General features: G+C 40.9%; 1 protein-coding gene across 4 annotated transcripts in view; it reads left to right on the top strand.

Annotated features, from left to right (window-relative positions):
- Window positions 1–17,304, top strand: part of svild (supervillin d) — a 114,933-nt gene extending 97,629 nt beyond the window's left edge. For 2 of the 4 annotated variants that reach the window (XM_061967863.1, XM_061967859.1), the window contains 12 exons: window positions 597–772; window positions 972–1,107; window positions 3,656–3,956; window positions 4,024–4,178; window positions 11,881–11,983; window positions 12,061–12,268; window positions 12,337–12,470; window positions 12,543–12,698; window positions 12,774–12,917; window positions 15,850–15,959; window positions 16,041–16,196; window positions 16,410–17,302. In XM_061967863.1, the coding sequence (XP_061823847.1) occupies window positions 597–772; window positions 972–1,107; window positions 3,656–3,956; window positions 4,024–4,178; window positions 11,881–11,983; window positions 12,061–12,268; window positions 12,337–12,470; window positions 12,543–12,698; window positions 12,774–12,917; window positions 15,850–15,959; window positions 16,041–16,196; window positions 16,410–16,496 (1,866 nt within the window). In that variant the 3' untranslated portion in view covers window positions 16,497–17,302. Of the gene's footprint in view, window positions 1–596; window positions 773–971; window positions 1,108–3,655; window positions 3,957–4,023; window positions 4,179–11,880; window positions 11,984–12,060; window positions 12,269–12,336; window positions 12,471–12,542; window positions 12,699–12,773; window positions 12,918–15,849; window positions 15,960–16,040; window positions 16,197–16,409 lie in introns of all 4 variants that reach the window. The other 2 variants (XM_061967860.2, XM_061967862.2) reach the window with 2 other exon arrangements.
- Window positions 17,305–19,997: the final 2,693 nt, after the last annotated feature.

Below are 19,997 nucleotides of genomic sequence, written 5' to 3'. Positions count from 1 at the left end.
TCCCAACGTGTCCTGGGTCTTCCCCGCGTCCTCCTACCGGTCGGACGTGCCCTAAACACCTCCCTAGGGAGGCGTTCGGGTGGCATCCTGACCAGATGCCCGAACCACCTCATCTGGCTCCTCTCGATGTGGAGGAGCAGCGGCTTTACTTTGAGCTCCCCCCGGATGACAGAGCTTCTCACCCTATCTCTAAGGGAGAGCCCCGCCACTCGGCGGAGGAAACTCATTTGGGCCGCTTGTACCCGTGAGCTTGTCCTTTCGGTCATAACCCAAAGCTCATGACCATAGGTGAGGATGGTAACGTAGATCGACCGGTAAATTGAGAGCTTTGCCTTCCGGCTCAGCTCCTTCTTCACCACAACAGATCGGTACAGCGTCCGCATTACTGAAGACGCCGCACCGATCCGCCTGTCGATCTCACCATCCACTCTTCCCTCACTTGTTTTCTTTTGTCAGTGCTATGCAAAAAATAAATGTCCACCACAGAGGATATGAGACTAACAAATACCCGCATAAAGTTCAGTATGTGGTGGTAAAAATATGTGATTTTATCTTTGAAGATATTATCACGTGACTGTTTTTTTTTTCTCCCCCAGGTTTTGGTGTTTGATTTTGGCAGCGAGGTGTACGTGTGGCACGGCAAGGACGTGTCTTTGGGAGACAGAAAGGTGGCAGTCAAATTGGGCAAGCAGCTCTACAGCGGCAGCTACGACTACAGCAGCTGCAGGGTTAACCCGTTTGATGCCTCCTGCACGAATAACGAAGTACCACAGTGAGTGTAGTGCCTTCTTCTTAGCAGCAAAACTGCTGCTCATGAGAATTTAGCAGCAAAACTGCTACTCATGAGTATTTAGAAGCAAAAATGCTACTTGTGAGTATTTATTGTGTTACTGCGGCCTCTAGTGGTGTAATCTTGCCATCACAGCCAGTGACCGTTTCATAGCAAGACTAATTGTTCCGTTGTCGTGCAGACAAGGAGAGAGCCGTCCAAGCTGGACTCTGTTTGGTCGTCTGTCGGAACACAACGAGACGTCCCTGTTCAGAGAGAAATTCCTGGACTGGGCCGAGAGAAAGAAGGAGGAGGCAGCCGTAACGGAGGAAGTCAAGGTGAAGAATGAAACAAAGAAACGATTTGTCTCAATCACGGGTGTCCGAAGGGTGGCTTCCTAAATTGAACACATATTGATCCCGAACGTTTTAAACTCACACAATCATCGATAGCTAACTAGTTGCTTTCTATCCATAGCCGCCTCGCTCTATATGCAGACCAGGCGGTGTGCGTAGGGCCCTCATTTTGCGTGTGTCAATCAATGAACGACAGGGCGTTTTTATATGAAATTTTACCCCAAACGTATCCAAGCCCCCTCCTGCTCCATCACTGATAAGAAAATAATGGCAAATTTCCTTCCACATGGTTATCGTTCTCCGTGGTACGCTGCATCAATGCATACTGGTTGCATGGCCAACAAACTGCTGACAAGAAGCTACGTGCATGCATCCAATGAAATTCAACTTTGAGTTCTAATATTATAAAGCTCACTAATAAAAAAGCGTGAAAAAATGTTGTAGGGAAAGGGTGGGGTGAGGGGGCTCTATATAAAATTCTGCTTTAGCCAGGGGCAGCTCTTTATCTAGCCATCTTATTGGCACAAATTAAAACCTTATTATTTACATTTAGGCTAGTTGTGTTTCACACTATAAATTGCTGTGTTTGGCCCACGGCCCATAAGCGCATTTTCACTTAGGCCCCTGCAGACAGAATGTTTGGGCACCCCTGGTGTAAAGGGACATTCTCTCTAAAAAAATGCTACACTTGTCTTACAGTATATCTTAAGGGACCATAGTATAGAAATATACGGCACTTTAAAGTAGTCAGTGTATAAACTTGTCAGCACACAAATAGCTGGCAACACAAGTGGCTTGTAAGATCATAGTCTTGCCTACAGTCAAACATGGCGGTGGTAGCATCATGAGCTGCATGAGTGCTGCCGCTCATTTAGGGGGGACATATTTTTCACGTGACAACGAGCCCAAACACACCCAGTAGTGGATCGTCAGTGATGTCATCGTGGTGGCGTAGAAGATGATTCTAATAACAGTCTGTGCAGCTCTGGTGAATTCCATGCGGATTAAGGCAGTTCACTGTGAGGTTAGACTATTTAGACAATAATGGATGTGTGTTGAGTCATTTTCAGTGTCTAGTAAATATATACTGTTCACAGTTTCCTAGCGAAGCCTTCGCTTGACGCTCCTCCTCTTCCTTGTCGTCCTGCTCGCCGCAGCAACAACAAAAAAGTAAAGACGCTCCTGGTTGTTTTGTGTAGAATTTACTTGTACACTAGATCATTGCAAAATGTCAATTTGATAACAATATGAAAGAAAAAAGTAGGTAAAAATAAAAATACATGGAGGGAATTTAAGAAAGAGTGAGAGGTCCAAAAACTGTGCGGCTCTATTGCCTGCCGTGACCCATAATGTCTCAATGTGTCCAAAATCTTATTACCACACAGGTCCTATCGTGTTCTTCACTATGAAAAAGCAATACAAAATAGTATGTTTCTCCAAGTTATTTACACAAACACAATAATTACAAATAAGGTGTACCTTATTAAATACTTTAAACATGTACTAGAAACATTTTCATAATATTCAAATAAAGTAAATACCGGTAGTTTTGGTTGAATAAACACAAAGTGTAAATGAACTTAAACAGTATTGAGGCCCCTACACTGCTGTATAAGTTTGTCAAATTTCCCTCAATGGTAAAAAAATAATAAAATAGTTACTGATATGTGAGTACAGTGGAACCTCGATTTAAATCAAAAAGTTCGTATCAGGAAGCAAATTGTTCCATAGGAAACATTGTAAATATGATTAATGGGTTCTCGCCTCGACAAAAGTCCCTATTTTAATGAAGGTTTGATGACTTTCAACACAATATAAAGCGCTATACAGTACTGTATGTCAAATAAACATAACAAGTGACTGATTAATCAACTTTTATCTTTATTAACACGCTAAACTGTCCTGTAAGCGCTGCTCTGCCAACACGCACACACAAAGAAACCACCAAAATCCTTAACTTTAACAACTATATTGCTATAATAATCCATCCATTTTCTACTGCTCGTCCCTCTCGGGCCACAGGGCGTGCTGGATCCCATCCCAGCTGCATTCGGGCGGAAGGCGGTGTACACCCTGGACAAGTGGCCAACACAGATAGACAGACAACATTCACACACTAGGGCCCATTTAGTGTTGCCAATCAACTGGAGGTGGGAGGAAGCTGGAGTACCTGGGGGGGAACCCACGCAGTCACGTGGAGAACATGCAAGCTTCACACAGAAAGACCCCAAGCCCGGAGATTGAACCCAGAACCTTCTTATTGTGAGGCACACGCACTAACCCCTGTTTTACCGTGCTTCCTGCTATAATAATAAACATTTAAAAAAAGTCAAATCCACTTACATTACAATTGGCAAAGGAGGAGCTGACGACAAAAGACAGCTGTAGGTGGGACAGAAAATAAATGAATGAATGAAGCGTACATCGCAGTCACAGAGACATATTTGGCTCCATCTAAAAGTTTGCATATATTCATAAATGGAGGTTCCATTGCATACTGCATTCCCATGCTTTTCCTTTGTCTTCTCAGAGCCCGGTCCACTCCAGTGTCCGCTCGTCGCCCGATCTGGACCTGCAGCCGTGCGAAGCCAGAGCGCTGCTGGACAACGAACCGGAGCCAGTTAAAACCGTCCTGGAAGGGGTGGACGTCCAGCGGGGGCACGGCGTGGTGAGGACCGAAGACCGCAGGCAAGCGGAGTTAGCCACAGTGGCCGTTGACGCCTGGCATATTAAAGAATACGGTGAAGAGGAGGTGCCTGAAGAGAGTCTCGGACAGCTCCACGAAGGAGATGCTTACATCATCCGCTGGAAGTACTCCATCACCACACTCGGTGAGTCCCACAGAAAAGGGCGTAACACAAGCAAAGATGCAGTTTAAAGGACCATGTGTCTTTTTAGTGGGGAAGCGACAGAAACCAGGAGAGCTGAGTGCCGGTGCTCCAGGGAGGGAAAGGACAGCTTGCTTCTTCTGGCAGGGCCTCCAGTCCAGCGTGAGCGAGAAGGGAACCTCTGCCCTTAAGACAGTAGAGCTGGGTAACTTCAGAGGCTCACAAGTGAGTGTCCCACACCTACAGTACCACGCTGTTGTAGGATTGGATTAGGTGCGCCAGGGCATGGTGTAATTATATGCACATTGACTCATGCAACGTAGAATGACTAGAGCAGTGGTGCCTAAAGTGGGGCCTGGAGGCCAAATTTGGCCCGCCAAGTCATTTTGTCTGGCCCACCAAGTGGTGGTTTCCTAAATGTAATATATATTCATACTGACCTCTTTCAAGCTCAAACAATCATTGATGGCGCGTTCGCAAGGCTAACAAGCTGCCATCTATCGGATATGATAATCTCCGCTACCTAACCACAAATCAGAACCCTTGGCGGCCATTTTAGTAGTTTTCATCTTCAAAACCAGTACAATATACAGTACAGGCCAAAAGTTTGGACACACCTTCTCATTTCAATGCGTTTTCTTTATTTTCATGACTATTTACACCTGTGAAGTGAAAACCATTCCAGGTGAATACCTCTTGAAGCTCATTGAGAGAATGCCAAGAGTGTGCAAAGGGTGGTTATTTTGAAGGAACTAGAATATAAAGCATGTTTTCAGTTATTTCACCTTTTTTTGTTAAGTACATAACTCCACATGTGTTCATTCATAATGTTGATGCCTTCAGTGACAATCTACAATGTAAATAGTCATGGAAATAAAGACAATGCATTGAATGAGAAGGTGTGTCCAAACTTTTGGCCTGTACTGTGTACATTTTTCTTTTCAAATAATTAGAAAATGCAATTTTGGGAGAACTTTTGTGCGATTGCTGAGGTGCCAAAGTGCCAAAGAAATGCTAACATTTATCACGCTGGCCAGATAGCGTCAAGTAAGAAAAAGTATGAGCAAAACAAGCTAAAAAAGGTACTATGCTAACATGATAACAATAACATGCTTACAGTTCACAAGTGTGAATCACCAATACATAAATTGCTGAATGCCTGTTGAATTAGCTAAACAAGTTAGCCTGCTAATGTTAGCAAGCTAAAATGCTAACTGTAACCTGTGTCACGTACTAAAATATATTACTCTGATTTGTGTACCTGAAAAATGTGTTTAAAATGATACAGTAGCATGCTAACGTTAGTAGGCAGTAAGTACTGAAATATGACTCAGGTGTGTGTAAAAAAAAAAAGCTAGGATACTAACAATGGCATGCTAACAGGTATCATATGTCAAGTAATTGCAAAATAAGGAAAAAAAGCTTGCAGGCTAATATTGAAATGCTATTGTGATGCGGGCTGTTTAAAAATTGGCTACGGACTACACTTTGGACAGCCCTGGTCTTAACGCTTTACTCGTGGTGCTGCTGTACCTTTAAAATGCTGCGTTTGAACTGCAGATCATAGGCACATTTTCACTTTGGCTCTTGGAAGCAAAAAGTTTGGGCACCCCTAGACTAGCGTGTCATCAGTCCTTAGGGATTGGTAATGATAACCCACATATGTATTATTACATATACTGTACATAGGCTCAAAGTAGCCCAAAAGTCAAAAGCTACATTGTAATTTCATAGACGACAAGGTCATGAAATGCAATGGGTTTTGTCATACAGAAAAATGAAAGGATGTGGTGGTCCTAATGCAGCGGCTCTCAAACTTTTTTCACCAAGTACCACCTCAGAAAACACTTGGCTCTCCAAGTACCACCACAATGACCAACATTCAAATACAGAAGCGCAGTAGGCCTAAGTATTTATTAACTGGACATCTTTATGTGCTCGATGCCTCAATCATTGCTATGTTTTCATCTACAAAACCATTCTGGGTATCACTCCATCTTATCTGTCTTGTCTTTTAACAAAGAAACAAGGAAGTCACAATCTTCGTTCAATGAATGTTCTGCAATTTGTCGTCCCCAAAGTAAGAACTGAACTGGGCAAGAAAGCATTTAGGTTTTCAGCACCGAAGGCTTGGAATAACCTACAATTGAACATTAAACTTCAAACCCTAGTTACGCTGAATGAGTTTAAAGCTTCTGTGAAAGGACTGCAGTCTACCTTGTCTGTATGCACATGTGTCATGTCAGCAAGTTTTAATGTTGTAAATGTGATGTTTTATGCATTTGTTTACTGTTTTTAATGTAACCTTGCTGCTGCCCTCTTGGCCAGGTCTCCCTTGGAAAAGAGATCTTTGATCTCAATGGGATTTTACCTGGTTAAATAAAGGCTAATAATAATAAAATTAACAACAAGGCAGAGGTTTTGTTTAACAAGTTTGTTTAATATTTTTGGCCACTGTAACATTACACACAGTTTTAAACCAGGGGTGTCAAAATCAAAGCCCGCGGGCCAGATCCGGCTCGCGAATATATTATCTATGGCCCCCAGAATGATATTTGATTAGTATTAGAACCGGCCTGCAGGCCACAGCTGCCTGCTGCTGTTTTGCACGCACCAATACTCCATCAGTGTTGGCGCAATGAATTTACAAAATGGGGTCCTAAGGACCCCAACAAGTCATAAAAATGGGGTGCCGCAGTAAATTTTTGGGGTCCCACTTTTTTGTAAGCGTTTTGAAAACAAATGATAAATGTATGCATTATCCTGTTGTATCTCACATTCTATATTGTGTTTTGGAAAAAGGTTGTCATAAAAGTTACTTAATTCATTTGAAAAAATAATAAAAAGGAACCAAATTTTTATGCATATGTAAATGTATTCAGTTATAAACTTCACTTTCGTCTTTCCTTCATGGATCTAAACTTTACCGCTGCCGGTATTTTTTTCTATGTTTTTATTGTAATATTTTTCAGAATGTGTTTGTTCTATTTTTGGTCAAAGTAAGACAAAGAAAACAATCTGAAGCTGTCTTTTTTTTTTTTAGTTTTAATGCCATGATTTTAATAGTCCGGCCCGCCGCGTATGCGCAGATTTTCCTCCATGTGGCCACTGAGCTCAAATGAGTTTGACACCCCTGGTTTAAACAGTAACACTGTTTGAATATTTAATTAAGTGATTCTTTGGCATACCACTTGATGGAGCTCGTGTACCACAGTTTGAGAATCACTGCTATAACCAATCAGTTTATGTGACTATATGCTAAGCTATCTGAAAGAAATATCAGCATCTCAGCTCTGCTTGAAAGGGGTCATAATAAATTGTTTTTCTACATTTAAAACACTTCCTTGTGGTCTACATAACATGTACCGTATTTTTCGGACTATAAGTCGCAGTTTTTTTCATAGTTTGGCCGGGGGTGCGACTTATACTCAGGAGCGACTTATGTGTGAAATTATTAACACACAACCATAAAATATCAAATAATATTATTTAGCTTATTCACGTAAAAGACTAGACGTATAAGATTTCATGGGATTTAGCGATTAGGAGTGACAGATTGTATAGCATGTTCTATATGTTATAGTTATTTGAATGACTCTTACCATAATATGTTACGTTAACATACCAGGCACGTTCTCAGTTGGTCATATAACGTACACTTATTCAGCCTGTTGTTCACTATTCTTTATTTATTTTAAATTGCCTTTCAAATGTCTATTCTTGGTGTTGGCTTTTATCAAATAAATTTCCACCAAAAATGCGACTTATACGCCAGTGTGACTTATATATGTTTTTTTCTTTCTTTATTATGCATTTTCGGCCGGTGCGACTTATACTCCGGAGCGACTTATACTCCGAAAAATACGGTAATGATCGTTCTTTGGACAACATTTTGCATGGATTTAGTTTTACGGGCCATTTTCAAGCCGCTTTCTGTCTCTTCAGAATGTGCCGTTTTATGGGCGTTTTTATTTACTTGCCGAAGCCCTCCTCCAGCCCAAGCCACCTTCCACTGCGTCTCCACCCCGTCAGCCATGTTGTAGTTTTTAGTGTGTCTACTGACAAATATAACTTGGACCAATACGCTACTCTATATTAGAAATGGCAACAGCACGGGATACATGTGCATGTACGAGCCAGTCTGCCCCACAACAAGAGGATAGGGAAGAAAACGGAACTCACTGACTACAACTGAATAAAAATGGCACAGTTGTGCTAAGCTCTTGAGATACACCTCTACCATATATGGAGTTATCCGCTGACAAAAGGAAAAATAAGTCACTGAAGTGTCAAATTCCAAACGGCTCGTTAGAAGCAAGTTTGGAAGAAGACAAGATTGTTTGAATAAATATGCCTCCAGGGTTGGATTTCAAATTTTAGGGACTTATGAGGATCCCAAATACACAAAAGCAGGTGTCAATGGGTAAGAAAATGTGGTTTTGCATAAGAAGATACCTTTAAAGGGTGCCAAAGCAAATTAGTGTAATATCTAATGATATACAGTTCAGGCCAAAAGTTTGGACACACCTTCTCCTCATTCAATGCTTTTTCTTTATTTTCATGACTATTTACATTGTAGATTGTCACTGAAGGCATCAAAACTATGAATGAACACATGTGGAGTTATGTACTTAACAAAAAAAGGTGAAATAACGGAAAACATGTTTTATATTCTAGTTTCTTCAAAATAGCCACCATTTGCTCTGATTACTGCTTTGCACACTCTTGGCATTCTCTCCATGAGCTTCAAGAGGTAGTCACCTGAAATGGTTTTCACTTCACAGGTGTCATAGTTTTGATGCCTTCAGTGACAATCTACAATGTAAATAGTCATGAAAATAAAGAAAGCGCATTGAAATGAGAAGGTGTGTCCAAACTTTTGGCTTGTACTGTACGTCATTTTATTTTGACAATATGTCAAGAGTCAATAAAAAACCAAGCTGCTGACAGAATAAGACCCCATTTTGGACTGTAATGCGATCGCTCCTTGTCAGTTTCTAACAATAACCGACACATTTCACAACAGAATTCAATAGGATAAATACATTTAAAAAACAATAACCCCAAAGGTAAAAGCCACAGCATGCTCACTCATGTTGTTTATTCGACGTGTCTGCATAGCTTCCAAGTAATTACCATTAAATAATTAACAGCTGCCACTTAATACTATAGCAATAACCAGAGTGACTGGAAATGATCTACTGTCAGTGAAATGTAACACAGTCGTGTAGAAGCGAGGGGACAAGCACATAGGCCGAAGAACAAATAATGCTATTGTAGAGAAACCTGCGCAATTGACTTCGTACATATAAAGTAGCAATGATAGTCACACACACACTAGGTGTGGTGAAATGTGTCCTCTGCATTTGACCCATCCCCTTGTCCACCCCCTGGGAGGTGACGGGAGCAGTGGGCAGCAGCGGTGCCGCGCCCGCGAATCATTTTTGGTGATTTAACCCCCAATTCCAACCCTTGATGCTGAGTGCCAAGCAGGGAAGTAATGGGTCCCATTTTTATAGTCTTTGGTATGACTCGGCCGGGGTTTGAACTCACAACCTACCCATTTCAGGGTGGACACTCTAACCACTAGGCCACTGAATAGGTTATAAATAAATTAGTTAAATGATTGCTTTTTTTAATCAGAATTATTACGTTTTGACGCTTGCAGAATTAAAATGTGCCTAAGTATAGACCATTTTATTGTCAGAATGTCAAAAGGAACGTTTTACTCTACTACTTTTACTTGAATGCCTGTCAATTATTTGCACAAAACGTGGTAACAGTTTTATCTAAAGTTCTGTTGGAGTGAAATGTGCCAGTTGGAGTCTCTTCACTCATTTTTGTACTGACATGTGCATTGATCTGATCACTGATCGTATAGCTGTTAAAGTAAATGAGCTTGTACGGTCAAAATAAAGTGCATGATTAATGTGTACATTTTTTGTGATTAATCACAGGAATTAACTTGTTTATTTTGACAGCCCTAAATGAACATATACGGTATACACATGAAGGAATATTCATGCATGAAATAATGATTAAAGTACAATTATACACACCACAAAATGTGATACAGTGGAAACCCGGTTTACGAATTGGTTCTTGAATCTGGTTTGCCAACCGGAAAGTTTATATCCTGAAGCAGTGTACCCCATAAGAATCAATGTAAACATGAATAATTGGTTCTCGCCTCGACAAAGGTCCCTATTTTAGTAAAAAAAAAGACTCTATAATGTGTATAAAACAAAAAAAATGAAATATTTTTACCTTGTGTCTGTGAATATTTGTGGCATTGTTGAACGCTCTGGGAGTTTCGAAGTAATAAACAAGCAGTGGCTTCACGTAGTCACCGCTAGCGTTAGCGCAAACTAGCAGTGTGAAGCGATCCTTCATCGGCTTGTGTCCTGGTAGTCTCTTCTCCTTCACTGTAATAAAGGTCCGCTGTGGCATCTTTTTCCGGTCTCATCACAATTAAAGACTTGCTGCAGAGCAAAGCCCCTTTCGCTGATAAAATCCTCAAACTGAAGGTGTCGCAAGCCGACGGCTAACTAGCTAATATGCTAGCTCAATGGTTGCCTATCGACCCGAAGCTATATAGCAAGACTGTGAGAGTTTGGACACATTTAAAGTGTTTCTGATCACACAAAGTGATCTCTAAGACAGGCTGACACAGGTACGACAATTGTGGAAATACACTTGTCAGATGTGCCGCCTATCCTCGAAGCTCTTGCGCACATGACGTAAACAAAATGTGATGTAGGAGCCCCCGTCTCTTCAAAATGTTGTGTGTACAGGATGAGATGTCATCAAAATGAATGAATGAAGCGTTCGCACACAGAGGCATATTTGGCGCCATGTAAACGTTTGTGAATCGAGGTTACACTGTATTGCATTTACCGGTATATCAGTGCATTGAGTGTACATCGAGGAAGAATATGTCATTCTCATTTCAAAATAAAAACAAGTTATAGAGTATGTGAACTTTTTTTTTTTTTGATACACTGAGAAATGTCTAAAAACACCCACTGCAATATTATAGGTTTAGAAAAACACATTCATGTGCACCAAATTGTCATTAAAATCTTCTTTTGGTCAGTCTCCACTTGAATGGAATTGAATGTAAGTATTTATTGCAAACCTGCACAGTACGACACTTTTTTTTTTTTTTTACATTTTTGCAGAGACATTTGTGCAAGGCTTGAAAAGGGGTTGGATGAAGCAGATGCTTATAATATCCCAAACCCTCTCACTCATTCCACATTTAACATAAACAATATCATTCAAGAACAATACCATACAAACAAAAACAAGAAAAATTCCTGTACACTAACAATACAATAGTACGTATGAGACGAGACAAGACGAGACAAAACACACACACACACACACACACATACACACACACACACACACACACACACACACACACACACACACACACACACACACACACACACACACACACACACAGAGGCCCAAACACTCTCTGACCATTCACCTCTCTTCCATCACTCTGTGCTGAGGGCATCACTCTCTTTCCTCCTCGTACTTCTTTTTTAAACGGTGTTTTAAATGGAATCATGTTAGAACACGTTTTTAACTGGTCCCCTCAGTTGTTCCACAGAGTGACTCCACGCACTGAAATGCACGTTGATTTTAAAGTTCTTCTCGACAAATTCAGTAAATGAAGTCCTTTTTGAGTAACCACTGCTACTTGGATCTATTTCTAATATGTGCCCCTCTAGTGTAACTAAGTACATGCTATTAAGAAATAGAGCCACCATAATATTGATCATTATTATTGTTTATTATGTTATTGTTAAAGTTATTGATCCAACTTTATTAGATTGTGCAGGTGCACTTAATGTGTCCAGTGAGAGTAAACAGCCTTGAAATAAAAACTTGATATGTATTGACTGAATTCCAGGTTCTGGTGACTCAGGGAAAAGAGCCCCCGTGCTTCCTCCAGCTGTTCCAGGGCGGTTTGATCATCCACAAGGGCAGTCGAGAGGACTCTGTCAAAACCTCCGGTATATAAAAAAACAATATGAATAACATCTTTTTCCAAAGTATCCTGCCTTTAACCTTTTCTGTGTCGCTTCTCCAGCAGGTTGGAGGTTGTTCTGCGTCCGCGGTGAGGCGGACGTGGAGGCCATGCTGGTGGAGGTGGACTGCCACAGCGCCAGCCTGCGCTCGCGGGCCGTTCTGGTCTTGCTTCACGCTCGGGATGGCCGTCTCTACGTGTGGCGAGGATGTAAAGTGCATGCCGGCGCCATGCAGGTGGCTAAGAGGGCTGTGGCCCTTCTAAGCCAGAGGTAGGAGGTACGCAAGTGGAGATCAGAGGTGGCGAACTTCCTAACACGTGTCTCACTCTCGCTTCAAGGTGTCCGTCTGAGTTGGGTCTGAAAAGCAGCAGCCGGGTAAAGGCGGAGGAGATTGAGGAAGGAGCTGAGCCTGCAGAATTCCTGAAGGTTCTTAGCGTGCAGGACAGGAAGTCCTACGATTGCATGCTTCAAGGTGTTTCACCTAGAAACTGATGGCTTCTATTCGTCATCCATCATCACTGATGTTAAGGAATTGTGCTTTCAGACCCAGGGAAGTACAATTACACCCCGAGGCTGTTCCGCCTGGGTGCCAGTTCTGGTGTCTTCGAAGGGGAGGAGTATCTGTATCCTGCTAGGGTGACGGAGGGCGTCATGGCCATGCCTTTCCTGCAGGAGAACCTCTACTCCGCCCAGCAGCCCGGTACCTTTCACACCGGCACGTCGTAGCATGTGATCGTCCCCTCAGGTGTGCTCATAACGCCTGTTCCTGCTCCAGCACTGTTCCTGCTGGACAACCGCATGGAGGTGTACCTTTGGCAGGGCTGGCAGCCGGAAGAGGAGCAGTGCACGGGCTCGGCAAAGATGCGCTGGGACAACGAGAGGAAGTGTGCCATGGAGACCACGCTGCAGTACTGCAAAGGTGAAATCAACTAAGCATTACAGTATATGCGGTGCGAGATACACCTGCTCCCTTTTTCTATGAAATATGCTAAAGGTTTTCTGCACTATGCAGTATGGCTGAATAAGGAGTTATTACAAAAGTACAATATTCCTCAAATTTTAACGTACTGTATTTTTCGGACTATAAGTCGCTCCGGCCGAAAATGCATAATAAAGAAGGAAAAAAACATATATAAGTCGCACTGGAGTATAAGTCGCATTTTTTGGGGAAATTTATTTGATAAAACCCAACACCAAGAATAGACATTTGAAAGGCAATTTAAAATAAATAAAGAATAGTGAACCACAGGCTGAATAAGTGTACGTTATATGAGGCATAAATAACCAACTGGTATGTTAACGTAACATATTATGGTAAGAGTCATTCAAATAACTATAGCATATAGAACATGCTATACGTTTACCAAACAATCTGTCACTCCTAATCGCTAAATCCCATGAAATCTTATACGTCTAGTCTCTTACGTCAATGACATCAATAATATTATAATGTGTTCATCATTTCACACATAAGTCGCTCCTGAGTATAAGTCGCACCCCCGGCCAAACTATGAAAAAATTCTGCAACTTATAGTCCGAAAAATACAGTAATCAAAAATGTGTACTGTACTGTAAGGTGTTTCTTACGTGTACAAGTAAACCTGAGCTTGGAATAAATTAAAACCCACACTATAGAGCTGATAGGCTCCAGCGCCCCCCGCGACCCCAAAGGGAATAAGCGGTAGAAAATGGATGGATGGACTATAGAGCTGCAGCTTTTGACTTTATTAGTAATCGAGTAATCTATCAATTAATTTGTTCGATTAATCAAATAAATCCCACTTATTGCATCATTTAGGGAAAATAGTTCAGATGAACAAGGATTTTTGTGATTACCTTTTTTATTTCTTCTTATAAATGCACATAACATTGAAACTGCACTTATACCATGGTGGTACCAAAGTACCTTATATTTGAAAGAGAAAAAAGTTCAACCTTGTTTCTAGTTGTTATGAAGGGTGCTTTCTTGCCACGTGCTGCATCATTGCTCCGTTTGACAGTGCAAATATTTCACCAAGCTATATGTCTTTTATACTTTTAAATAGAGATGTCCGATAATAGCGGACCGCCGATATTATCGGCCGATAAATGCTTTAAAAATGTAATATCGGAAATTATCGGTATCGGTTTCAAAAAGTAAAATGTATGACTTTTTAAAGTGGTACACGGATGTAGGGAGATGTACAGAGCAGTTGTGTCTCCCAGTCATACTTGCCAACCCTCCCGATTTTCCCAGGAGACTCACGAATTTCAGTGCCTCTCCTGAAAATCTCCCGGGACAACCATTCTCCCGAATTTCTCCCGATTTCCACCCAGAAAGCAATATTGGGGGCGTGCCTTAAAGGCACTGCAATTGCGAGCCGGCCCAGTCACATAATATCAACGGTTTTTCACACACACAAGTGAATGCAATGCATACTTGGTCAAAAGCCATACAGGTCACACTTAGGTGGCCGTACAAACAACTTTAACACTGTTACAAATATGCGCCACACTGAACCCACACCAAACAAGAATGACAAACACATTTCGGGAGAACATCCGCACCGTCACACAACAGAACAAATACCCAGAACCCCTTGCAGCACTAACTCTTCCGGGACGCTACAATATATACCCCCCCTCAACACAACACAATTATGCACTTTGTGACTTCAACAATAAATATAGCAGTGCCATGTTGGCATTTCTTTCCATAACTTGAGTTGATTTGTTTTGGAAAACCTTGTTACATTGTTTAATGCATCCAGCGGAGCATCACAACAAAATTAGGCATAATAATGTGTTAATTCCACGACTGTATATATCGGTATCGGTTGATATCGGAATCGGTAATTAAGAGTTGGGGAATATCGGATATCGACAAAAAAGCCATTATCGGACATCTCTACTTTTAAACAATCGCAAAACTTTCAACAGCTTCTTGCGTCTTCTTTGGGCCCATTGCTTTCTTTCCCCTTCATCTTTGAGCCAACTCTCTCGGCACTCTACTGTCCCCCACCACAGTACCACACACACACACACACACACACACACACACACACACACACACACACAAACAGACAACATCCCCTGCAGTGCGATCTACATCGCTGTAGGTGCACTGCTTTCATGTGTGCCCTTTGAAGCAGTCTTAAATCTTTATTAATTGAACTCATTTAACAATTCATCCAAGTGACAAAATACAAATCAAAGTTTTATTCTAACTAAATGAATGGATGAATCACTGCAGCCCAAACACACACCGTTATTAATCAAATGCGGCCGCAGCTGGAGAGGAAGACCCGTGGGCGTGTCCATAGGCGCGCTCAGAGGAGCGCACTCAAGAATGCGCGGTCGTAACATTGTGTGTAGAATTATTTAGGACAAAAATGAATTCATCCCATTTTGTAGTAACGCTGTAAAATAACAAAATGTGGAAAAAGTGAAGCGCTGTGAATACTTTCCGGATGCACTGTAGCTTATCTGAAATTAGAGTGTGTCATTCATTCTTGCAAAAAATACACATCTCCCACAGGTATTGTAATAATAATAATAATAATAATACATTTTATTTATAAGGCGCCTTTCTGGGCACTCAAGGACAAGAATAAAATCAAATTGGATAAAAAAAAACAACAACAAAGAGAAAAGAAAAGATGATTACAATGAATAAGCAGTCAGGAATAGGTGTGTTTTGAGTCTTGATTTGAAGAGGGATATTTTGCCAAGGTCTGGTGGTAAAGAGTTCCAAAGATGTGGGACAGATATAGTAATATGAGAATCGATACCAGTATACCTTAGTATTGATATTTCTGTATCAATACGCCCAAAGCTAGTTTATGACTATCTTCTCCATGCTGGCTTTACAGAAAAGAGTTCTCGGCGCCCCCCTCAGGCGTATCTCGTCACGGCAGGCTGTGAGCCGCTCACCTTTACCAACATTTTCCCATACTGGAAGAAGGACCCCAGCATCTCAAAAGTGAGAAATACTCCAGTTTTCTCTAGAAGGAACTCTGTCAGTACATGATGACGATGGTAACGACACATTGCTTGCATGCAGACTGAGAGCTCCAAAAACAAAGTGGCCTTAGTGAAGGAGGTGCTGTCCAAGCTGAGTAAGCTGCAGTATTCCATCGAGGAGCTCACCAGGTCGCCCCTTCCTGACGGGGTGGACCCTCTCCGCCTGGAGGATTACCTCTCTGACCAGGACTTTAAGGTACAATCCCTGTAAAACAGTCAAAACTAGCAAACTAGCCCTCGGAGACATGGAAGAAGGCAATAATTCAAGAGTTATTTCCAACAAGTGTATTGCATCCCACCATTGTTGACAGGAATTAGTTCATTGTAAACAACCGCATGGGGGGAAAAAAATCTAAATAACGTCTTACCAAGCTTGTAAGATTGCTCTTGTAACGTTCTCTCGCTGCAGAACCTTCTGGAGCTGAGTCGGGTGGAGTTCAACGCCCTGCCCAACTGGAAGCAGAAGAACCTGAAGAAGAGCAAGGGGCTTTTTTAATCAAACTTTTTATACAGATGTAATAATAGTGACCTCATTTTTACTGTTTTTTTGTTGTTGTAAAACTGTACAATTGTGTTTTTTGTAATACCAATTTTGTATGACTTATTCCATTACTTTGTGCAATGTTGTTCCGTATGTGGTCTCATAGTTCCACTTGTGTAATAATATGTAATATATATACTATCAAGTCATTGTTTGTGGGCTGGAATGTATAAAAAAAAATGCCTGTGGTTTATAAGCGGGAGTTTTCTTTTTGTTGTTAGCATCGTCTGCTGTTTTTAATTTGTTACCTAATCACTTTGTATTTTATATTTGTCACTCGTGGCCTTGTGAAAAGCTCTTTTTTAAAAGTATTTTTAATTGGTACTGAATAATTGAGCATTCTTGTGTGTAATCATGGACCAAATTAGACTCTTTTTTTTTTCAACCCTTGCCAACAGTGTTTTTTGTGAAAAGTATTATATTCTTATACAATTAAGCTCTTTGAAGATGTTACCTGTATTTTGTATGCTTCCTAGCCACTCTTATGCAATGTGATAATTTTTTTTAATCAGGAAAGAAATGCATTACATAGACCAGTTTTTATTGTTATTTTTTGGCACATAATTGCAAACATGAATAAAATGTTTGTTGAAGAATGTCACTTATAACAAGTGTGGATTGATATTGGACCCACCAAAAAAATAACCCAGGTGTATCCAATCGGTTAAAGAGGGTGTTGTGGATGCCATTATTATTACTATCAATAACACCTGCTGGCAAGGTGACTGCTTTTGTATGCATGCTGGGTCATTTTGTAGCACTGCATGACACCTGCAATTTGTTAAGAAGGTAAGTCAACACTTTAATGCAATTTTAAGAGGTTTTTTTTTATTTATGTACTTGGTCGAGCTAAAAGTGGTCCAATTTAAAATGCAATGACTGTCTATGGCCACCAGGAGGTGTCAACCTCTAGCCTGCACCATCGCAAAGCTTCTGTTAGGTCAGAATACAGTTCATAAAGTTACTATATCATCACATTTTCTGCATTATTTGTGGCTTTTCACTCAGTCCTGTTACCACACAGGTCACACGGCCCACAGGAAGTTGCATCATTCAGATCTTCTGCAGGAAGACCAAAAGTAAGGTCACTCATTTATTACAGTCCTGTTACTATTTGTTATGTTATTTATAATATATTGTTGTTGTTGTTTTTTGTACATGCATACTTCATATAATTATGCTATAAAGTCAGTCCTGTTACAAAAATAAGTCGACTTAGGGGTAGGAACTTAACCCCAAAAATGATATAAAGGACTAATAAGTGTTAGGTTATGTATTTGATCAGATGGAAAGTAAAACAAAAACACTCAAGATTCAGTGGAATAACTATTATGTAACATCTCATAATTTGGTTTGGTTTTACAGGCTAAGGTTATTAAGAACATCTGTCATATGATGCAGCTATAACCAGTTGTTTTTATAAAAAGACATGTTTTGATCCAGTCCCCTGCCACAGACCTTGTGTCATGTATACCCAGCCAAACCTATTCTGCATCTTGTTAGTTTCAATGTTTAGTTTGTTCATGCATGGATTTTAATTCATGCGGATGCAGTACGCAGCCCGCGTCGGGCAGATGGACGTGAGATGATGGAACAGCTTGGGTAAGTTCCCCCTCGCGTTCTGTCCCACGCTTCAATTTCACACCTGTGCAGTCGTCGTTCTGTGTTACAAGCATATATATTCATATAAATATATGTAGCATCATAAACTACTGGAGAAGGCCGGGTGGGATACATTGTGGCCATCTACCGCCATGCACTGCTAGTGTTTCTTTCTCTCTTTATTGTGAATTGATTTGGTGCTCATCAAGCACTGTGTTGACGACTCCTTTGCAAGACCATTTATACAACTAAAGTAATATTTAGTTTTTTAATATCAGTGAAATAAATATATTTTTTAACGGATGTCATAATTCTCCCCTTTGCTATCGTTAAAAACTGGCATCATAACTCCAACCTCCTCCATTATAACCTGTGCGATACTTTTCCCAGTAGGGTCTCTGATGTGTGTGAGTGACCGTAAGAAAAGCTCTGACTCACTTGCTGTTGTTTTTTATGTATCACAGGTGTTCAAGTCAAACTTTCATGCACAAAGGTGCGCTTTGTTGAAGTTATTGACTCGTTGGAGTGATAATATTTGGTCAGTGCATGACTGCAAGCTAATCAATGCTAACATGCTATTTAGGCTAGCTGTATGTACATATTGCATCATTATGCCTCATTTGAGCTCATTTAATATCCTTTTCTTTTATCCTCTTTGTATATAATTGAGTTGTGCATGTCTCATGTAATATTGGCTGCATTTCAGATAGTTGTTTGTGTGCCATGTTGTTCCAGACCACAGCAAACGTTACCCAGCTTGCCAATGATTGTAATAAATCTATTCAAAGAAGACCTTTCCTTTAACTTGGATACAAACATCTATACCTTTGGCCATTTCCAGGAGTTGTCTCACCTTCTGAGTAGCCTCTGATTTACTAATGTTGGAAAAACGTGTAGAATAAATATTACATTTCAACATTTCTGTCAACGAAGATTTGCTTCAGTCTGCGACACATAGTCATTTTGATAGTAGGCTATTTTAGCTAATATAGACACTTACATCATCTGTTGCCTTCTTTATAAGACTTAAACACGGCTTTTCATTTTTCGCGGCTCCAAACAGATTTGTTGTTTGTATTTGGCTCTTTCAACATTTTGGGTTGCCAACGCCTGACTTCTGGCATACATTTTAGTGCAAATGTTTATTCTGTCAGGAATTTTTTTGTATGGCTCTTGTGCCACAGTTTCTCCACCCCTCATTTATACCTTTTTAACATATGCACAGAATGGAATAGAGTGACAATTCCCTCCCACATTATAAAAGCATGGCAGCACACCAGCTGCATGAATCACCGCACACACGCACACACACACACACACACACACACACACACACACTGTATCAGCCATGACATCAGCGCTGCTTCCTGCGGATGACAGATTGATTGAAACATCTAACTGCACCTCTCATCCATCATTGCAGCTTGTTTATCAACCTCCAGCTGCTCAACTTTCTGGAAAAGAAGAAATTGCATCACCCAGCTACCACACACAGCAAAATGGTTGTGTTATTCTAAAAACACCTACACTGCATCCTTGTGGACACGCAAACAAAGTGAGTCAGTAGTTTAGCATTCCAACATAAACACAGGATGACCTCCCCTCCCACCTGGGCTACCTAAACCCCTCAGCTGGCTCATTTTCCTCAGGTAGGAGCAGGATGTTATGTTTTGATAAAGGTGCACTTATAGAGCAGGGGTGTCCAAAGTGCAGCCCGCAGCATATATTTAAAGATTCTAAAAAATACTATTACAAAAGGCGTCCTCATAGGCTTTCAAAAACACTGTTGTAGCGATGCTGGCGTTCAGGTTTGATGTGTTGAAGTGTGATGGGGGTTTTTTAAACCCCTTTTTG

This window comes from Nerophis lumbriciformis, linkage group LG11 (genome assembly GCF_033978685.3).
Source record: "Nerophis lumbriciformis linkage group LG11, RoL_Nlum_v2.1, whole genome shotgun sequence".
NCBI lineage: Eukaryota > Metazoa > Chordata > Actinopteri > Syngnathiformes > Syngnathidae > Nerophis > Nerophis lumbriciformis.
Note: the sequence above shows the minus strand (reverse complement) of the source record. Positions and strands in the feature narration are given on the sequence as shown.